General features: G+C 43.0%; 1 protein-coding gene across 3 annotated transcripts in view; it reads right to left on the bottom strand.

Moving 5' to 3' along the window:
* ehbp1 (EH domain binding protein 1) overlaps nucleotides 1-23,649 on the bottom strand; it is a 140,095-nt gene that overhangs the window by 93,442 nt on the left and 23,004 nt on the right. For all 3 annotated transcript variants that reach the window (XM_030378365.1, XM_030378366.1, XM_030378367.1), the window contains exons 3-7: nucleotides 23,555-23,612; nucleotides 22,850-22,945; nucleotides 16,772-16,825; nucleotides 2,916-3,097; nucleotides 1,344-1,483 (exon numbers count right to left, since the gene is read on the bottom strand). In XM_030378365.1, the coding sequence (XP_030234225.1) occupies nucleotides 1,344-1,483; nucleotides 2,916-3,097; nucleotides 16,772-16,825; nucleotides 22,850-22,945; nucleotides 23,555-23,612 (530 nt within the window). The remainder of the gene's footprint in view (nucleotides 1-1,343; nucleotides 1,484-2,915; nucleotides 3,098-16,771; nucleotides 16,826-22,849; nucleotides 22,946-23,554; nucleotides 23,613-23,649) is intronic.

Raw genomic sequence — 23,649 nt, 5'->3', positions numbered from 1 at the left:
TTCCCGCCGCCTCACGCATTTTCCGACGGAACCCCTATGTCCCCCCTTTTCTAAAACCTTTCCGCCTGCTCTGAACAGGTGGCAAAACGGCTCCTGCTCAGATGGAAGCTTACATACCGTTTAAGAATGAATGTATCTCTTTAATCAGGTGAATGAACATTGGAAAGTGAATATTGAGCAGGCATGTGCAGGTACTTTGGTGTGGCACTACATAGATGACACGGTCAGTGTTCTCTCTTCCTAAACAGGACGCAATTAGGATTCGAGAGAAGTAGTAGTAAGAGAATGGTCCAACTGTGTTATAAACAGCAGATGGCAATCCAGAAAGGAAGATGGCCTTTCTCTTTGGGAACTCCTGCAAAATGAACTCAAAATCACACCATATCACTGGATATAAATATGAACAGCTGCGCACAACCAGCCACAAAGATAAACCCGCAACTGTGCTTACCAACCACATGCGACTATTTAATTTAATTGCAAAATCTTCTGTTGGTCTGATGATAATTCCATTGTCTTGTACTAATCGGTTAGAGAAAGGTGTCCCAGGTAAATCCTCCACTTCACCTGGCTGGCAGAGGCCATATTCCGTTTTGGGATTTCACTGAGCCACAGGAAAGGCAACAAACCTGATGTAGAGCTAAAATAACTTAGCCAACATAACGCTATAGCTACTGTCTAGGCCTGATCACAGTAATACAAGGAAAGCTAGTCCACACACAGTGTCCGGACACTTTCACAAACTACAAATCACATTTTGATTGGATAATTCGTCCATCAGTCCAAAATCAGACTCCCATTCCCTTAAATATTGTTTTGTTCTGGTTGGAAACTCATTGGATATTAGTTATAACAAAAAATACATAAAAGATTCAATTAATATTTATATTATCAATTGAAATCGAATACCTTTACTGAAGGCCGTGAAGGCAATGGCTATTATTGTTAAGGGTTACGCCTCGTGCCCACTGCCTCCGTCCGTTGACTGATCCCCATTGACTTTGAATGGGGACGGACGCGCAATGCATTGTGGATCCGTGCGCTAAAGGCTCCGTCAAAAAGATTGAAAAATGTTCAACTTTTTCAGCAGCGACGGATCCATCATCCAATCAGATCAGGTATCCAAATTTAAGCACTGTGACACTACTCAGGCTCTGACGACCCTGGAAACCTCCCCCATCCGTCAGCCACGCCTTCTGAGTCCTTTGACTGACGGTGCAGTGGGCATGAGGCGTTAGGGTTATTATAAAATTAGGGTTTTTATTTGAATGGAAATTAGCAAATGGCTAGTCAAATTTCCATGTCCTTCATTGTTACAGTTGGGAGTTATTGCAGGTTATTACCTGTGATCTTGGCAGCCTTCTCCTCCTGATTCACCCTGTTCTCCTCTTCCTCATCGTTGTCTTCCTCAAAGTCGTCCAGGTTGCCGATGTCCGCCTGCTTCATGCTCATCAGGCTGGCCAGGCTCTGCATGTCCTCATCCCTGGGCAACACACACGCACAAACAAATAAAGACACAAAGATACAACCATTTCTTCCATTTCTCAATGAGGTTTCTGCGCTTGAACCTATGCACGCTAACCAAAACTAGCCTATCCACCACACTAACCAAAACTAGCGTATCCACCACACTAACCAAAACTAGCCTATCCACCACACTAACCAAAACTAGCGTATCCACCACACTAACCAAAAGTAGCCTATCCATCACACTAACCAAAACTAGCCTATCCACCACACTAACCAAAACTAGCCTATCCACCACACTAACCAAAACTAGCCTACCATCACGCCAACCAAGACCAGCCTATCCACCATGCTTAATAAAACTAGCATATCCCCAATGGTGACCAAAACAAACCTATACACCACGCCAACCCAAACTCTCTATAACATTTCCACAAAATTTACCAAAACTCTCTCCATTCTATTCAAATGGCTTACCAAAGCTCTCTCCGGTCTATCCTCCAGGGTAAATGGAAGATGGGCTTCACCATGGTAACCATGGTTCCCTGCATGGCCCTCTCTCTACTCTGTTCTTTGTGCCTGGTGCTTCCCGCCTCAACCATCTCATTTGACCCGCTCTGATGGAGGTTGTTTGTGTTCGGCTGGCATCATTCCCCGAAGGGTTAACAAGGGTCATGCATCATCAACCCCTGGTCCCAAGCACAACAAAGGCTTCACCATTCACTGTGTGTGTGTGTGTGTGTGTGTGTGTGTGTGTGTGTGTGTGTGTGTGTGTGTGTGTGTGTGTGTGTGTGAGAGAGAGACAGTAAATAGCTGCCCTTATCAACAGAAAATATGTTTGAATGAATAACCAACTACAAACACAGTGTATAGGAGTGCATGCAGTGTGCAGGCTTCTGTCAATTAAAGCTGACCCTCATCAGTAAACAGGCCTATACAAACATGTGACAAACCAGCGTTTGTCAATGTGTGTTTGTAAAGTTAAGTTGAACAAGTAGAAGTATGCGTGTCATCTATGATACCGTGACTGTTAGTGATCTATGGTTGGGATCACGGGGGCTGTCGTTTACTGATTACCACAATCATGAAAAAGCAAAGCTGCAAAACTTTATATGTAAAGATTTAAATAAACTTAATATGCAAAGTTTGACATATATTGTTAACTTTACACTACTTTGTTTGTATCTTATATAATGTAGAATAATATGATGACAGATATAATGTATTGTCATTGAGAACAATTTTAATCGTAAAAAAAGGGTAATATCACAAAATGTTAAAAAAGCTATACCGGACCATCACAATATACCCCTCATCACCAAGTGCAATTTTTTTGTGCGTGAATTGTAATGGATGTGTTCATGTGTTCATGTATGCATGTTTTCATGTGTGAATTTGTGAATGTGTGTATGTGCTCAAACAGGCTCCCTTCGTGTGCGTGGACCCACGTGGCTTTGCCCTCGCGCAGGAAGATGCAGGAGAGGGAGAACTGCAGCGTGGCCGACACCACCTTCTTGGAGAGGGGCTTGAACTTGAGCTTGACGTCAGTCTGCGTGGGCATGGGGCTGGCGTACTGCTTCATATTGATGCTGCTGGTGGCCAGGGCCTTCCTGCGCCCTGAGGGAGACTCCTGACAGGGGAAACCAAGGCAGAGAAATGAAGGCTAAAAGTTAGATACAGCAAAGCACCAGCAACAACGCAACTCCGACTCTCCCAAGCATCTCCTTCGTCCTTTCAGACCGCCAGCATTTTAGGGACACTGCAGCGTGTGCCTCCCTACATTTGTACCCTCCTGAGGTTTCCTCCTAACGGCCACCATTAAAGTGTGCTTTGCCCTGCATCCTCTGCTCCGTCCAGGCCACACAGCAACGCTCTGGGCAAGCTGCTGTTCCTCAAATTCTGATGATTGAATTTGAGGAACTAACGAGGTCTGGCTAACGCCAGACCTCATCTCAGTCTACATTGAGAAGAGGTCTGGGAACCACACATTCATTTTCTCGTATTTTAGCCGTGGTTTACGATATCCCGGAGCCGTTTATTGGGCGCAACGAATGTCTATGATCCGAGTCTGTACGTAGCTCATAGCCAATCGTATCAATTGTACCAGATGACGTATGTAGAGCGACAGAAATTCGATGAGGAAGAAGACGATGGGTGTGTCGCATAGACGTCGTCATCGTCTTGACGTCCCTCCCTGTTCTGTGATTGGTTCCCTATCTCCGGCGAAAATCGGATCCATGGAATCCAGGCTGCCTAGCAGCGCAAATTGAAATCGTGCGCAAGGCAGCATGGGTATAGCCAGGCTAATAGACCTCGACATAAGAGAGCAATTAAAAGCATGTTGATTTGTGTGTGTGCGCGCGAGCGAGCGTGTGGTGTGTCACAAATATCAGAGCTTCTAAGCTCACCCTAACCCTAACCCTAATGTGGAAGAGCTCACCACTACATATGTGATAAATCGGGATAAATCATGCGATAAATAAAGGAGTTTTCCAGATTCAACACATTGAGGCTTCCGTTTGGGCAGACCTTCTTTGTATATTGAGCACTCTTTATGCATCTCGTCAAAGGAGGCCTACAGGTAGTTAAAGGCCAACGGAGGCCGAAACCCTGTACCTCTCATCCAGGATTCAAACCTCCTCACCGCTACACTATCCTGCTCTGTTATAATAACAACAACAGTTATTGGAAAAGTGTATGCAAGGATCAGGGATTAACCTCATAGAAATAATTCTCCATATATATATGAAATAACATTTATGCTTCCCAGAATAGTTTGCAAACTTTCCTTAAAGTTTTACAAAAGTTGTACAAAAAAACAAATGCAGAAATTGGAAAAAGGGAAGCTGACATCCACAAGAGCAGGGCAAGGGTGAGCAGGCTTCATGCAACTAGCTAGTAGGCTGAGATCAGGACCAGGCCAGCACTCTCCCTCCCTTCTCCAACCTCGCCATTTCAGAGCGCGGAAACACGTTGGGTAAGATGTGAGTAGTCGTCGCCATGACAACTCACTGAACGACAACCCGATGCGGCCACTTGACATTTTACATTGACATTTTAGTAACAATAGTTTGATGAAATACACACACACACACACGCACGTGTCTTATCACACTACAGATTACACCCCAGCTATTATTCAAAACTAATAGTGCATGTAGCCGCTTTATGAATTTTACTAAATGCATCTCACACTTAAGAAGGGGACACGGGGGGGGATGCCTGGGAGTTCAGCAGAAGGCGGAGGGGAGGCTGTCAAACCAGGATACACTTATGGATATGCAAATAACCCTGAAGGAGAATTAAATAAGCTTTTCAGGTGATTTGAGAAGGGGCCCAAAACAATGAGAACACACTCCATCTCCCTGGACGCATGATGTCAATCATGAGAGGGGGGGGGGGGGGGTATTGCAGCATTGAAGGGGTGGAGGTTGTGGTGAGGAGTAAAAGCAAGTCAAGGACAATCCAGAAGTTATTAACACCTCACCTTACAAGCAAGTTAAAATGAGGGGAGGTGGCATTATACTGCCACCTGGCTGCCGCTTGTGTTTGCGACAGCAGATAATCACCGTCATTTCAACCCTTGGCGTAAAGGCTGTGGCTGCTTCAAACAATAAAACTAGCTGTAGCCTTCAACACAGATCCATGCAGTTTGGTTAAAACTGATTAAGGTTTTACACCCAGATTAGACATACAGGATGCCACGTTCACCGTGCCACAAACGTAATCTGTTTATTACAATTACTTTTATGCCACAATAAGTGACATTAAAGCCCATTGTCCTGTTGACAAGAGTTTGACTGACCCTCTAACGGAAAGCCTGTGAGTCTCCATCAGGCCATGATCTGCCCGTTCAAAAGAACTGCAGGGAGCTTTGTAATTTTTTACACATGCAGTTTGCACTGCATGCAATAAAACAGAACTATCGCTAACATAGGGACAAAAGAGTTACAATGAGATAGTTAAAGATAAGTCAAACCGATACCTGGTCACGGGTTCCACCAGGGGTATGAGCTGACGGTGGGAAAGTCAAAGGAATATACCAGACAAAGCCAAATGTCCACATGTAGGTGTCTATGTGTGTGTGTAGATGATGACTGTGACTGTTGGTTGTGTGAGTAAGTCTGTGTGTGTGTGTGTGTGTGTGTGTGTGTGAATGTGGGTTTCTGATAGGGTACCTGCCCTACCCCTCACTACTGATGCCAGCTGGCCCAGAATTGATTCCCAGCTGCTCTCCCAGTGGGGGGGTTAGGGGTCAGCACCAGGGGGGTGATCCCCCTGCCCTAAAATGCCAATGGGACAGGCCAAGAGAGGCGGGGCCATCCATTTGATCATGTATAGGATGGATTAATTAGGCTGAATGAAACAAGAAACCTGACTCTTCTTTGTATAGACTGCAGCCCCCACATCCCTCCCCCCACAGACACACACAAAAACACTCACACACACACACACACACACACACACACACACACACACACACACACACACACACACACACACACACACACACACACACACACACACACACACACGTACGTATGCCAATCCACTAATGGTGATTTAACACACACAGGTCACCAGTCAATTTGTTTCTAATTGGAACAAATGTAATCAATATGTTCCTATTGATCAGAGTGCTGTTCAACGGAATACATTTTAAATGTCGGAAGGTAAATTGCAAAAAAACACAACATAACAATCATATTTGTATTTGAGGTGTTACTTGTTAACGAGTGAGTGAAACAAGGAAAATAAAATGATATAATTGTATGCGCAATATACATTTGAAATAATTCTAGATAATGTGCTGTCCAAGCGAATATTCTCTCATAGTCTCTCAACATAAGTATTACAAACCGTATCAATATTAAGGCATATTGCTAATAGGTTTGATTGACCTGACTCTGCACAGAGCAACTCTTAATCAGGTTAGGAGAAAGCTGGGTGGGGACAAAAACCGTACTAGTCTTTAGACATGGGGCTGCTACCATTTATATACTGCAGTCGGAGAGAAATATAACAAACTCAATTTACAACCAGGAGTTAACCCCCAGCTAAATGCCACCCATGCACCACACACACACACACACACACACACACACACACACACACACACACACACACACACACACACACACACACACACACACACACAAGCACGCAGACACACACACACGCACACACACACACACACACACACACATGCAACGCACACGGCTGGCCAGAATGTGGACAGCATCAGCTCGCTGTATGTTAAAGGTCTGCCGTCAGCAGATTGTGCGGGCAGACTTCACTGTGCTTTTACGCTTCCCTCAAGGTCACGGTTATTGGAAATTGAGACATCCATCGTGTTCACATCTCTCTCTGAATCCTCACACAATGGAGCTATAGCACCATAGGTTTGGCCTCCACACATGACTGATAAAGCTGATTTTAATTTTTTTTTTTTATTAATAACTATGAATATATAGCACTGTTGATGATTCACACACTTAGGCTTTCAATCTGGCATAAATCTGCACACAAGCGTCTCTCACACCCACATGCGCAACGACACATATTTAAAGCATTGAGTAATCCTGCACTATTGTCTGTACAGCCATCCCAAGAGCCCCTTCTATTACATTGCGCTGAGATGCATTGTAATTGTCCAGATAAAAAAAACGACAATTTCGTTTTTTTAATGCAGTGTCGTAGCTTTTGAAACACACGCATACTTCATCTCACAGAAGTACACTATTGTACATCGTAACAGGTAAAATGAAAAATATATTATTCCACCATTATACCATTGATTACCACCAACAATGATTAGATATTAGTTACCTTCATATATTATGTTGTTGGAATTAAATCAACTTAAATAGATGTTACTAAAAAGTTGAATGTGTCGAGTATATCATGTCTTGGCGTATCAAAGAAAACCTTTGTCGACAATTATATTTTGAATACTGTTGTTTAATTTTTAGCAATTGATTTGTAACTGTTTAAAGTCTGCGGTGTCCCATTATTGAAACATTCTCCAGACCTTGGAACGTTATTGATGTTGTACACTTACAGCACTTACAGACTTACAGCTCTGTGCCATCGGACAAAGCTTGTGTAAGTGCTCTCATTGAAAATAATTGTTTTGATTTTTAAACCCCCCTTTTGTTTTGGATTTTTAAAAACACACGGTCCGCGAACAGTGTGTCCAGTGTACAGCCCACTTCATGCACTGGATAGTCCTATGGGTTGCAACTGCAGACAAAACCTGTGTTTATGGTGAACAGCAACAGCATGCTTAATGGGTGAAATGAATGCAAGACATAATCCAATGTATGCCATAATTGGTTATTCACATGCATACAACAAATCTAAATCAGACTTTAATAGCGTAACTAGTAGACAAATGCCCAAGTTTAGCAGCTAGACCGTAGATCATATCTATTATCTAAGACCATGCAACAATCTGTATTTATTTTTTTTCTCTCCAGGGAGACCAAAAAGCCAGCCAGAGAGGTCTACCTCTGCTCCCGGGTTCAACAGAGGTCTACCTCTGCTCCCGGGGGTTCAACAGAGGTCTACCTCTGCTCCCGGGGGTTCAACAGAGGTCTACCTCTGCTCCCGGGTTCAGCAGAGGTAGACCTCTGCTCCCTGGTTCAGCAGGTCTACCTCTGTTCCCGGGTTCAGCAGAGGTCTACCTCTGCTCCCGGGTTCAGCAGAGGTAGACCTCTGCTCCCTGGTTCAGCAGGTTTACCTCTGTTACCGGGTTCAGCAGAGGTCTACCTCTGCTCCCGGGTTCAGCAGAGGTCTATCTCTGCTCCCGGGTTCAGCAGAGGTCTACCACTGCTCCCGGGTTCAGCAGAGGTCTACCTCTGCTCCCGGGTTCAACAGAGGTCTGCTTCTGCTCCCGGGTTCAAGACACTCCAAAGTCTCTGTTGTCTGAGGGTTATTGTTGAACAGATATCTGACGGGCCATGATAGGGCTTTAATCCAGAGCAAAGCTGATTTGTTTAAGAGGAGGAGAGGTGAGGAGGGGGACGAGAGACCAAGAGAGAGGGAGGAGGGGTTTAAAGATGGCCCACGACAAGAAACAATCAGCCCTAGTGAGTGTCTCTCCCCCTCTCTCTCTAGGGCCGCTCCATGACAAAGGTGTGCTCTCGCCCCACTCTCAGTGACACATTTGTGGAGACAAAGAGCATTAGTAGGCTGATGCTTTGCCTCAGTAACTCTGATTGTGGCCAACTAAAAGGGAATCTCATATGGATTTGAGAAAAAGACACAGAGAGAGAGCAAGAGAGAGGGGGGAGACAGTGAGAGAGAGATTAGAATAAGAGAAACAATGAAGACCTTCCACCAAAAGGGAATTGGCTTAGGAATTGGATAAGGCAAATGTGTGTGTGTTCTTTGAAATGCTTTGTCAACAACAACAAAAGGACTTTTTTTTTTTATGATTTTCTTCCCAAACAGACGAAAACACTCACACAAGCTGTCAATCACATCAAGTGTCGGTTCTTCACTTAGTATCTCTACTGTTAAAACTCATATATATTACTACAGTACAGCATAGTATATGTTGCATCGATGCATTCATTGTGTACTGCAATGCCCTTATCATTAGACGCGGTGGCAGAATGATATTTTCCTCAGTATCACGAGTTCCAGATAAAGTATGTATGTATTCCTGCTGTTCAACAACAAGTTCTACGATAAATAAAATACGACAGCAGACAAAAGAGCTAAAGGGGCCAAGCTGATGTGCATTGACGTTCTCTGTTGCTCCACAAAGCCAAGGACCAAGCTGACGGAGTCGTGTCCTTCTCCGCAGTAACACGGACACAGAGCACCTCTCTCCCCCCGTCTGTCCAAAGACCTGTCTAGGGGTGATGCCAGCAGGTGTGCTCATCGCCTTTCTGTTACGACCTGTACATCTATGGAAATATGAGCATTTGTAGCACTAAAGCTTTTTAAGGTGTTATTTTGGATTGAAACTCAGAGAGGAATAGATAGGGGAAGCCCATGTGTATTTTTTTCATACATTCTTTATTCACTCTGCATTTAACTTTCACAAGATGAGGAGACAAAAATACCAATATAATAAAAACACCCCACAGACAGACAGAGAAAGATAGAGAGAGACAGAGTGGCTTAGTATTGGTATTGGAGCAGGACGCCAGGACTCTATTCAGCGTCACTGAGCAGAACAATCACCTCTGTGCATAGCAGTGTGTCACCGTTGATCTGGAGAACATCCCTGAGCGCTCATGTGGTGTGTGTGTGTCAGGATGATGTCACAACAGTTAGGGTGCACCTAAGTAGGCTTTACCTAGAAACCACAGTCTCCCTCTCACACACACACACACACACACACACACACACACACACACACACACACACAGTCAGGCTTGTGTGTAAACAGGAGGATTTGGTAGGCTGGTATTGTCTCCATCGCGGGCAGCCATCTTAAGACGCCGCCAAGAAAAATAAGTACCTGAGCGATTGAGATAGCGACTGATCCCTTGTTGGCCAATGACGATCTGCTCACACCCATACCTTTTCCCTCGCCAACCTTTCCTTGACACTGACGGGTAGGGTATAAGGTGTGGCAAGCAGGAGTCGGGGTTGAAGGTCGGGGCAGGGGAAAGAAGCCGGTTGATATGGAAACGCTAACAGTGCTAGAAACACACAGTATGACAATCTGCGCTGGTTGGGTTTGTGAGGGCTTGAATGTGGAACTACTGCTGCCAATCGCATGAATCGTGTACCCCTAATTACTTTCTTACGGACATTGTGCCAGCACATTGTTGGAGACTATTGTCCTTTGACTTTTGCATCTACTGTGCTCATTAGCCTTTCTGTTTATATTTTCCCCGCAGCTACTTGCTGATGCTGCCCGTGTGGATTTTGCGGACTTTAAATATTCCTTGTTTTTGCATTTGTGAAAATCTACACCATTCTGAACCTGCTTGCAGAAAAGACTTACAGCAGCAAGACAGTTCAAAGCTAGATTGTTTTATTGGGGTATCTGCAACCACAAAATCAAAGATGCTCCTAATACCATTTAAATGTGGCTTATATCAGCATTAGCTGGGGCTTCAGTTGCTCTGGTTAAATGGGTGTTCTTTAAAAAAACTTTCAATAAATAAATGAATGCGTGGAAGAGACCTTGACCAATCCCCTGTTGACCTGAGCATGTCTCGACAAACGAGCCAGACAAAGCCAACTTCCCACGCACCACACAGTGATTACACCTACAACAAGTCACATCCTAAATCTTAATCCTAGACAAGTCATGCATGCTGAAATATGGCTATCTCTGTGTACATCTAAACACAGCCTCACACACTGGACCAAACGTCCACCCAAACAAAAGTACAGTTCAACAAGGAAGTACAAACACACACAGCCCCCCGCCCCCCCCCCCTCCACACCAACACACATACCCTCTCAGCTTGAGGTTCAGTGATGAGGCCACACAAGAAGGGATTAGGATAAAGCCCAGGTGACTCTGTGTTTTGATGTTTATTTTGGGGTCAAGCGTCGCACTGTGTGAAGACAGAAGGAAAAGAATCGCAGTGTTTTGGTGCCGTTTGGGATCCTCCATACTGTGTCTGCTGCTGCACGCGCAGCGACATCTGTCAGGGTCTTGTGGGAAAAGGAGCCCTATGGGCTCGAGGGGTCTGGTACGGAACAGATCAAAGACAAGGTCAGAGCGCCTCCAGCACAACAACACCCACCCACACAAACACTAACGCAATACTAATATATCAGGGGAAAATCATGCAAGAGTGTTCAATAAAACTATTTCCACGCCAAGGACCAAGTGGAGAGGAAGAGGAAAGAGAGGAAACCCTGCTTGGATCATCGTTTGACACAATAAAACATTTGATATAAACGCTATAGCCCTAATAAACGTGCATTACCTAAATTGAAGACATCCATTTTCAGATGGAGTGCTTTTTAAATAGTGGTGATGGCCTGGGGGGTGGGCCATAAGGCCAGCACAACAGGGGTATCCTACCATGCCAGGCTTCTCCTGTTACTCACTGCCTGTGCACCTTCTCAGATATATACTGTATAGTGTGTGTGTGTGTGTGTGTGTGTGTGTGTGGTGGGGGATGAGGGGGGGAAATCACCAGCATCTGTTGCCTCTCAGGGCAATTCATTAATTAAATTAATTTGGAATGCATACGTTAGCCCGCAACACAAGACACACACACATACACAATCCAACTTCATCTGTAGACTATAGAATAGTATTTAATTAGATATTTCAATTTACAATAATATACAATTTAAAGTATAAAGTATAATAAAAAAGTGTTTCAGGATTTGTGTCTGTTAAACAGACACAAATGCACACAAAGTGTACTTTAACATTAAGTAAATGAGCTCCCTCAAACTATGGTTTACATTAGCAGAGGCCAAGGTGTACACACCCGTGCACACAAGCTCAAATAATCCTGATTTGCCAGCCCCTGTGCAGGCTGAACTTTCAGGATTTCATACTTCATACCAGCTTTTGTCACCCTTGCATGAATAGCCAGGGCTGTAATAAATGTATTTTTCTCTGAGGTGGCTATTTAGAGCTCACAGGTCACTGGCCTACGTAATGTGTTCCAGCAGGGGAACTAGTTATAAAATAAGAGATTATGTGTGGTTCTAGGCGTGCGTGTGTGGTAGATGGCCTTAATGGTGTTGGAAGGGGTCCACAATTTAAAGGAACCCCAAACATAATAAAGAAACCTTTCAACTGTATGTAGTGCAGTGCATTCAGCGCCAATAGAACCAATTAACAGCCATACGGCCACGTGTACGTCCTTACCTCAAAACGTGTAATAAATATATAAAATACATCTTTATTACAGCCGGCCCCCCAGCCATTACACACACACTACACACACACAGTCAGCACAAGCCAGTCAAATATAACCGTCCCATCTTTGACCCCTCAATTTGCACACCGTTTTGATAATCAGCACCCATTTGAATGGGGGTGAAAGGCAGGGCTAGCATGCAATTTAGAGATACTACAGCGTGGCCACTTCTCCCCTTGCTCTATCTCTCCCTTTCTCCGCGTCTCTCTTTAGTCTTTGTGATTATGCGATTCGCCCTGCCACAGGAACAAATAGCGGAGACAGAGGCAGTGTTTGACACCGTCGTTTTCAATGACAAAATACAATCTGTCCGGGGCCCGGTAATTCAGCGGCAAGGGATTAGTGGCGGGCCGGGCCTCCAGATTAAGGAGCCAGGGACACAGCGAGTGCCGCCGCAGATCTGGAATTTCATCATCCTGGTCCCGCATGGCGCAGGCACAATGGCGTCTCCTTTAGGTTTCTCCTGTTCCGTCTGATGAGAGGTCAGGAGGACTCACCTCTCCTCCACCTCCTCCTTAGGTGGGGGCACCACCTCATTCAGGCTTTCATTCATCCCCAGCCTCTTCCTATATTAGCTCACATACCTGGGAGCAGGGCTGAGTCTGTGTCACAGAACGAGAACACACACACACACACACACACACGCACACACACACACACACACAGAGTCTAGGCTGCCCTCTAGTGGGCATTCAGCTGCAGTGTCCCATACACGGGAAAGGTTATACAGAAGTGATCATTTTATGCCGGAGTTAAGTTGCTAAAAGTGGAGCCCTGTACACCTTTCCTTTGACTTTATACCGACAGGAATTATCTTCATAAATCATAAACCTCCATTATAATAAGTTTATTATAATTCCATTTGTTCAATTACTCTGAACTCCAACAACAACATACTTGTCAGCAGATGTCAGTCTCAACATGGTTATTATCAAGGGGAGTATATGTGCACGTTGCATGTGTGAATTCAAGCTTTCAGTTAAACAAATATCCGAAAGCTATATAAAAAGGTCCTGTACCCGGTCAACCCCTGAGCAGCATGACTGTATTTTCTGGTGTGTCTGTTGCTGTGTGTGAGGAGAATTGGCGAAGAACTACATCCATGTGCCTCATTCCTCAAGAACATAGAACTGACCGACAGAAAGACAGGTGTACAGACGGCCCTCCTTTCCCTTTCACATCTCTCCACCCCTCGCCTTAGCCCCTCTTTGTCCGGCCAGCGCTCATAGCTCACCCCCATCCCTCTCATTCTCAGATTGTGGAGGTGTAGAGTTGCCTCTTCCTCTCCTCCCCTCTTTTGCTCCCTCTCTCCATTCCAGCTGTCAGGAGCTCAGCTTGGCTTTGATCTCACAGTGATTAGTCAGGTATGTAGAGACACTGAAACAGCCCCTTTTGCACACATGCCTTATATTTCCCCTGTTGTATTTTCTCTCTCCCATGCTTGGAACAGCCTTAAGCAGTTGATCCTTGAAGAATGTCTGTCAAAGACCCAAAGGGAGAGGCCAAGTATGATAACACTCTGGATATAATAGTTTGTTATAATTTTGCCACTTTTTCCTATTACTTTTCAAGTTTGCCTCATGGCCATGAGGCCCCTCTGTGACTCCAGGCAAACCCTAAAATCAGACCCCTTTATTTTGTTTCCCTATACGTGTTGGGGAGTTTTTCTCTCCTCAGACGCCCTTATGAAGAGATATAGATATAAGCTTGACTCAGAACAACCAAAGGGATGATTGAGGTAACCGATATTGGCACCAGTTAAGTTTAAAATGAAGCTGGAATGCTGAGAACTAGTATTGAACCGATCCCTCAACAACAAGCACTGTCATTATGCTCAGTTACTGCAACAATTCACGTTTGTCCTGCATTTAACATAGTTCCTCTGTCTTGACTCTCAAAAAAGGTAGGCTGCACCATTTTAACGTCTTTCTAATCATTGTTTTACTGGGTTGTGTATAATATGTATAATATTCCTACTAATAACGTAACCAGGCTATCGCCGACTACATTGACTACTTCAAATAATAACACACCAGCCCAGCAGCTGTTCTAGTTTATGTGCCACACAGTAATAGGTCTACATTACAGGAACCAAAACAATTAAAAAGGCAAAAAAAATTGCAATCCCCCATGTCCATTGCCAGATCAAGTTTGTGATTCAATAAATTGATTAATCTGTTCATGTTCTGGTTATGTAACGTTTTGTTCCTAGGATTTCAATGAAAGGCTGGAAAATCATAACTCAAATTAATCATATTATCAAATGGTAATTATAAGCTTCAATAATATAGTAATCGTTTTCTTATAAGGTAGGTGGGCTAGTACTAGGTTTATATACCCAGTTATTAAGGAATTTGTGAAACGACTGGACAATAAAATTTCATTGCAAAAAGAAATAGGTGATCAGAATGAGATTATCAAACATTACAGAGAAATGGCTGATGGGTATCGGCATAAATATAATAAATCAGTGCCCTTGATGCATCTTAATTAGATTTCAGACACAGATATAAAAGGTTCTCACTCTGTATGGAGTCATACAAGTAGAAAAAAATAAAATAATATATATATATATATATATATATATATATATATATATATATATATACACACACACACACACACACACACACACACACACACACACACACACACACACACACACACACACACACACACACACACACACACACACACACACACACACACGTGGGGTTAACTTTTTGCATTCACAGTTGCACACACAAAAGGTATCGTTTAAGCAATACTCAAAATTCATCATTTTGTGCACAAAAAGATAGTTCAAGATGTATTGATTTCTGAGAAACAATCATTTACCACTCAAATGCACTTTGAACATCATCCAATAAAGTATGGTCCTAACTTGCCTTTGCTCATCAATTTATTCATGTTTTACACCGCTACAACCCGTCTCTGCTTACAATACACATGAATGGGTTATTGTGTTTGTCCTTTATGGATATATCACCAGGAAGGGTTGTCAGCGCCTGTTCTGGGGCACGTTGGCAGCAGCAGCTATCAAAGGTTATGGCCAAACCAGCTTAACATTTGATTCCCGCAAATGTCGAGCCTCTACAATTGCTCTGTTTCTGAGAGGTGTGTTAGTTCTTGATATAATACAAAACCAGATTCACATGCTAATGACTTTTGTGTTATCGATTTGAGTGACTGAAACTCTAGGATTAGCAACAAGCAAATCGATCAGGCACGAAAGCCCTCCATCTGCTTGATTTGGTTGGCCGCCCGAGCTAAATGTGCCATTGATGAGTGCTGCTGCCCCGAGTCAGCCCAAAAGTTGATTCTATTTCAGCTTTAAGCACCATTTTGAATGCCTGGAGAAAAACATTTAACGTTAAAGATGTTGAAATGCTGTTACAACTGGATTTTCTTGAAAAGGTATTACATTTGTGGTTGATATAACTGGCTTGAGTGATGAACACTGCGTTAAGCAGTCCAAACATTCAGAGAGGTCAGTCCTTCTCACACAAGCAACTGAAATACATTCCAGTGAGGACCTGAGTGTATAGGTGGGGCCAGTAGTGTACAGGCTTGGCATTCGGACCCATTAACCTCTTAAGGTTACTGGGTTCCATCCCCCAGTTGGATTTAACCATTTGTCACCTCTCCACTGCAGTAGCTACTAGTGTGGGCCGAGCAGTCTGACTGCTGGGATACACCCAGAAGGATGTCTTCAAAAGCAATACAACAATGCAATGTATTATTAGTATTATCATAATCATGTCTGCAGCCTAAACGTAGGCAACCTTCAGCAAAATTCCACACCCCGAAATGCTCTTATTTGCATGCATTTGCCTTGAAATGTAATGCAAGTCGCTAGCCTAAATATAATAAACCTATATGCAATAATACAACCGTATATAGTTTAATGTAATATTCATAATACATGATTCTGACCCTTATCCCCTTATAAAATGTTCTTGACAGCTTTATTGAACGGCAGACATAAACTTGCTGAAGGAAAGGCCAGCCTGAGTGTATGCGAGTACAAATATACTGCAGAAAATGTAGTTTTCACATGCCTCCTTAAAATTGCAATTTGAAAACCTCCAATCCGTTTTCCCCAAGCCAGTGTAGTGTTGTTTGTTTCAAGGTTTTAATCAGCTCACTCCACTGCATCACTTGTTAAAATAACTTCTGTTTGTAGTGTAAACTGACACTTTGCCTTGTGCCAACAATCAGTGTGATAACATCCACTAGACAAGGCATTGTAAATCAGAACCTGAAGCAGTATGCCTTGGGACTGCCAAACGGCCCAGCTGAACACATGCAGCACCTCAACATACCTGCAGGGGGAGCCAGCTGTACATTTATCACAAAGATTGTGTGATGAATATGCAGTTAAATGTGTCAGTTTATTAGACAGCATAATAATGTATAAAAGCCAATGATGCCATACTTACATTTTCTATGACAAAAGTCCATTCTTTGTCTTCAAACTCCTCTGCATGTGGGTCCTGTTAAAATCAGAGGACATACAGTTAGGAGTCATTGGCTTTTTCTGAAGGTTGAAAGGGACTCGTTTCCCCATTGAGGAATAAAGCACAATTAGTTAGGGCTGGGCGATATGGACAATATCTTATATCACGATATGAGTAATTTTATATCACGATATGGATATATATCACGATATGGTATTTTTGAAGTAAATTAAAATCATAAATGGCTTAAAATAACCATACTACAAAGGAGTAAGTAGCGAACAATCTGTCATTAACTGCAGTGTCATATAGTGCAAATATCTTGTAAACATTGAACTGTTTTTTCAATACAAATAACATTTTTTTTTAAAGGTGTGCACTTAAAGGTGTGCACACCACTTTATTCTTCTAATATTCCAGATAATATCTCAAAAACCATAACAGAGGGGGCCCTAGATGGACTGGATATATTCCCTATCAGGGAAATATATAGATGAATAGATGCGATTTGAATAACAGAAGAGCCATGTTGCCAGAGTAGGTTAGGCAAAGAGGTGGCTTTGACTTCTGCCTGGTCCTACACAACGTGTTGTGACTTCCTGTGGGCAGTACGCAGGTCTGGAAACTAGCAGCTGTCTGTTGGCTAAATTAATTCAAGGTATCCCTCTGTCGTGGGTCTTTATAAAAATATCTTTAAACAGGAAGGAAGTAAAGGAAGGGTGTGTGAGTAACCAGCCCTATGGGTGCACTGTACACTGAAGAAATGGATAAGAGGCGAAAATACCATCGACATTATTTGGGAGCGCACACTCGATTTAGTAATCAGACATTTAATTAATCACTTAGCTGGAACCAATAGAACCGAAAAACACAAGCAGACCACAACAAGTCAACTGCTTGCATGAGATGATAAGTAATGGTGTGCTGTCCCTTTGAAATTAAACATAGCATTTGAAATATTAAATACTGTATCACAAAAGTTCAAGTACTACTAGGAATATATACTAATTGTCCATAACAACAGACATCTCCCAGCCTTCCCATGTGATCCGAGGTGTAAAAGTGAGCAGCAGGGACCCCTTCCACTTGTTGCATGATACTGTACATGAGCTTTATGCCAACAGGTGCTGAATTTCTTAATTATAGTGTAACGTGACCAGTAGCAATGACACAGAAAGTCATGCAGCGTTTTTATTGAGGTTATGTTGTCCTATGTTGTTGAAGACATTGATATTCTGATGAAACAGAGTTAGCTCTTGAGACATTCCTCAAGTTATTCAATACATATGAGACTCTCTTTTTGTAGCACATTGTATCTCAGGCCTTGATTACATTTCACAAATGGTGCGTCTTTTCCTGACACTTCCAACTCTGTGGCCAGATATGTGATCCCTTGTTCCCTCCACTCGTACATATATTAATACATAATATACCTTACTACTATAATAGCATGCCTGTCGCACCAGTTATTCAAGTTACTCATGTGCGCATGTGCCAAGCAGCCTGCAGCTCATACACACAGCACGCGCAAACGCATACATACACCGCAAGCACGCACATACGCACCGGATGCACACACCGCACGAACATACATGGAAACAAACACACACACGTCAAGACAAAGGAAGCCACACTTACACGCACACAGACACACCGTACGTCAAGACAAAGGCAGCGACACACACGCCGAGCAAAGACTTTATGTTTTTAAACATGACGGCTCCGCCATCGACACGCGCGCAGGCAGTGTTGGGGTAGTTACTCAAAAAAAGTAATTAGTTACTTCTGTAATGAGATTACTTTACTAGTTAATGCATTTGAAAAGTAACTTCACTACTTATTACTTTACTTTCCCGTTTCTTAATTTACTGTAGATACATGGACAAACATCATAGCCCTTTCATCGCTTAGTGTTTATTGTATACATTTATACAATACATATAAAACCATATGAAAGATCAATTTTTTTGAGATAGGTATGCATTTCTGAAAGTACCCCGCCTACAGTTACCAAACGAGCGAGTCAGTTTCGGCACCCCCTCCTACGTAGGAAGGGGTCACAGTTGAATATTACCTCCCACTTCCCCACTCCCCTCCAATCAGAGCATAGCTAAGATTTTGTGGACCAGCGGAGGAGCAGCTCGGGCGGGGGGAACTCAGCGGTAGCTCGGCTCCCGGAGAACAATCCCTTTCTCTCCCCCCGACGGAGCTACCGGACTGCCGCGGCAGGCAGGAGAAGGAGACATGGAGGAGCAAGGGATTGTACTCCCGGATCTGAGCTGCCGGACTGCCGCCGAGCTACCCCCGCCGGAATTTTCTGCTCCCGGAGGACACCCGCAGGCACAGCCAGAAAGCTCCGGCGTTTCCGCCGAAGCTTCATTGGCAGCTCCGGCGCGGGGAGCTCGGCGGCAGTCCGGCAGCTCAGCTCCCGAAGTACAATCCCTTTCTCCTCCATTTCGTGGTTCATGGACTTCAGAGAGTCAAGGCCAAAGTTTCTTTCCCCCAATTCTTCTCAACCATGGCCGAGATATCCCCGACTACGAGTCTTTACTTGTTGTGGAAGTGCCAGACACGTCAGACGCAGTCTTTATGATTCATAATATCATCCGAGGCGCATATAGCTTTTGGTCGTGATATTAGATATAATATTATATAAATACCCATATATAATATTATTATTATCATTATATTTTATAGATATAGAGCTCCTAACAATTAGGGTTGGGTATCGTTTGGGTTTTATCCGATACCGGTGCCTACTCGGTACTTTTCAAACGGTTCCGGTGCTAAAACGGTTCTCGAACCGGTACTTAAAAAAACGAAACCGCACACACTTGCATACATGCACGACTTGTTATGAGTTTCACATTAAGCAGAAAGTCAGCGGACACTGAGTTGAATGGCAACGGTGTTTGCTAGCCTACTTGATATGCAAGATTTACGGTTGGCATTACTCTACTTACCCGAAGAGGTTGCTGTGAGTGCTGTGACTGATAAATATATTTTTAAAAAATAATTACAAATAATATTAATTACTCGCTGCAAGCAGGCAGGCACGCATCATGGCGCAACATTACTGCCAAAGTCATATTAAGTAATATAGCCTAACTCAGGTGCGCAAGGCAGCCACAGGAGAAGCCAACATTGTTTTCAACCACTCGGTAAAGCGCTGTATTAATTCCCATGTTTTGAAAAGAAAAAGTATTTGAAGCGAATAACGACTCTGTTTTTGATTTGTTTATTTGGTTTTGAACAGAAAGTTTTGGATGCATGCATCGGCTTTGAGTTTGTTTGTCTGTTACTTTAGAATTACATTCGCTCGCAACACACACACACACACACACACACACACACACACACACACACACACACACACACACACACACACACACACACACACACACACACACACACACACACACACACACACACACCTGCCGATCTTCAATCAAAACAACATCAAGTAAGCGATGCCGCAGCGCGTTGACAAGTCCGTCCCGAGTCTCGAGGCGCCCATAGGCTTTATGGTTTATATGTTTGAAAGCCGTGACACACTCTTTTACCAGTTGGCCTGAAATACCACGCCTCGCAGTCATGGACCAATAAAGAAAGTCGTAGTCGTACCATGCATGTTTAGGGCAACATTGAAAAGGATCCCGTCTGAAACAGTGTCGCGCAGCGCTGCGTTCCGAACGTTGTAATCAAATACACCGGTATGGCGGTATATAAAAAAATCATATCGTAACGAAAATACACACCGTTATTCAGTGTGAACCGGTATAGCACCCAGCACTAACACAAGTTGACGCCGCAACACCATGGGGCGGGGCAGGGGGCGTTAAAAAACGCCAGGCACCGTTATGAGGAACCGAAATGTGCGTTCTTATTCGATCTCGTTACAACCGTTTACGTCGGAACCGGTTCCCTACTGGAACCGAGTTTCGATGCTCAACCCTACTAGCAATCCCTTCACCTCCATGCTGTGTTTCAGTCTGACAGCTCATTGATCAATGGGCAGCAGCTCATTTGCATTAAAGCTACAGACCGCAGAAACAGCGCATTCTGAAGGGACTTAAACAGAAGGGGAATAGCAGTACGGGAGAATTTTTTTTCCTAAAAGCTATTTCAAGCAAACAGCTTCATAAACATGTTTTCTTGAACTCAAATACTATGTTCACTTGTTGGGAAAACACCATAATATGTCTCCTTTAATATTACCCTCCTCCTTGAGCCTCCCCAAATGTCTTTCGATATTGATATCCCCCCCTCCCCAATGCAGAAGGTTTAAGTTGTTTTATTTTTCTTATGTTTTTGTGTTAATGCTATGTGTGACTGTAGGCTACTGCTGCCTGTCTTGGCCAGGACACTGGAAGAGAAGTTTAATCTCAATGATGATTATTATTTTCAACTAACCAATAGTAGTTGCCTTGCATTTTAAAATGTTGATGCAATTTTTAGTCCTGAATAACAGTAAAAACTTATTTAATAATTAATTTGCATGCATAGTATGCTACACTTTCCATTGAACAATTACCCCTGTTACCTTAAATTGACTAATTTTATAATGTAATCAAATGCTCACACACTAGCTGCTTTCAGACACACGTGTAAGTCCTGATATTCTTCTTATGGGCTGTATGTGTGAACAACATATCCTGACATTTGTACGCTGAAAATCTCCTGAAAAATACTAGCCCTGAGGTAGTATTTTCTCTGTAGGAAAGGTAGATTACCTTATATGTGAATGAGGAGTAGAAAGTCGTTATTTCTCACACCACTTCAGTGGGCGTGTTGATGACACTTCTGCATGGCATTGAGTGGCCCCTTAAATGATAATCAGCCTGTTGCCTTTTGTTTGCTGAATGGTTAAAAAATATTTAAATGTTGGCACTGCTTTTAAGAGTCATTTGTGGTGAACGAATGTTATACGTTGTAAAATGATAGGCAAAATGTTATTATATTATGCACTCAGAAATTTGTTACATTATCGTTGTTACATTACCCACATTATTGCTATGGGTTTAATTACAACAAAAGGTTGAAAACTAGTATATATAAAATCCTGCGGATTACAAAAGTAGTGGAATCTTCCACCGTCTTGATTAAAACGTATATTTGTAGCATCTGCAGGGAACAGACGTGTAGGGTTCAGAGCCTAGGGCAACATCTTCGATTCAGGACAGCTGAGCAGATGTGACTGGTTAAAGTCAATTTTACTATGTCATAGGCTTTCTTTCTAAATGTCATAGGCTATCATGATTTATTAAATATTAAATAAACTTTAAGACTTGTAATGCATTACATTGTTACGTGACGTTGCGGTACATCTATTACAACTGTAATGGAAATGTACAATGTAAACCGAGGGACATGACTGCAATTCAGGACATGCCTTTAATATGTAGTTAGCATCTGATCTGTTCACGACAGGGTTGAGCCTATCCCTCTATCAAATCACAATGTGAACCAGACCCCCTCTGAGGATACCTGAAGTGAAAAACATCAGATTTTACTATTAAGCCTACCTAAAAACTTAGAGGGTTTGGCCACAGGATCCACGTCCATGTAACGTTTGGAGAACCCCTCTAGTCCAGCATTTTTGAAGAATGCATTACATAGGCATTAAAGAACGCATGAAGTAAAAAAAAGAAAAAATCTCTGCACAATTCCTGCTAGGGGTGCAAACTTTTCAAGGTTTACAAAACATCATGATCGAAAATCCTTTGGGTAATTTTTCCAAATCGTACAATATACAAAGTCTTGGCTTTGCATATTGTTGTCAAGACTAAAACTGGTTGGTACACCAACGTTTAATCGAGTTTCCCCGCGTTCGACAAGTTTTACAATAATGACCGCCAGCCAAGAGGTCCCAAAATTTAAGCAGAGATTTAAAGCAGCATAACGCTACTGTTGTGGTGGGTTAAAATAATCACACATTTCATAAGCAGTTATGTACTTTTAAAGTTTTTGTTATTTTATGGATATTGGATATTCAACAGATAGATTTTCACGCTCCATGATTTGGAGTGAGAGTTAATTAAAAAAACCAAAGACACTTACCTTAAACAGAGTAACAGTGATTTCAATGTTTTCTGGTACAGGCCACACGACCACTCCTCTGTAGGGGTTCTTGATGCCCGGCTGCCAACTGTGGGACTGAAAAGACACAACGTAAACATAAGGTAGATCGGCTTCTGAAGAAAGGAATAACAAACTAATAATGATAATGTCAAGTCAAGATGGATGCTTGGATCCCGGTCTAGCCTGTATCCTGCCCCCAAATAACATGATTGGTCAGAAGACAGTGGAAAGGTAGAAAAGAATGGGACTTTTTCCAAACACTACAAAGCTCTTCCCCTCAGCTTTGAGATGTAAACTTTGGATTAAAAGTCATTTATTTGAGACACAGGTCTGATGAACAATGATTTACACACTAGAGTTGCAAATGGGACGTTTACAGTAAATGGCAGTAAAGCCTCACTATACAGTATGCTGGGATTGCATTGGAGATGGTGTAATCTGTGATCCAGTTCATCAATTAGGGATTTACAGATCCCCGCCTCCAGCAATGTGATTGGTCTAAACAAATATGAATCGAAGAAAGAAAACCGTCCCGTTTTCTCCCAGATTTGAGGTCGTCTACCGTAGACTTGAGAATCAAAAGTATGATTGTCAGACTAAAGAGGGAGTAATCGAGGCGAGTCCCACATGCATCCAGTTATATTCAGTGTCAACTGTGATGTGCTTGAAAAGTGAGTCACAAACCTTGGATGATTTTCTTCGACTCCGCCGTGTCCACACAACCACCAGTTTATCTGGCTGCCTGTCAAGAGAAATCATAAATTCACTATGATGTTCTT

This window comes from Gadus morhua, chromosome 15 (genome assembly GCF_902167405.1).
Source record: "Gadus morhua chromosome 15, gadMor3.0, whole genome shotgun sequence".
Lineage (NCBI taxonomy): Eukaryota > Metazoa > Chordata > Actinopteri > Gadiformes > Gadidae > Gadus > Gadus morhua.
Note: the sequence above shows the minus strand (reverse complement) of the source record. Positions and strands in the feature narration are given on the sequence as shown.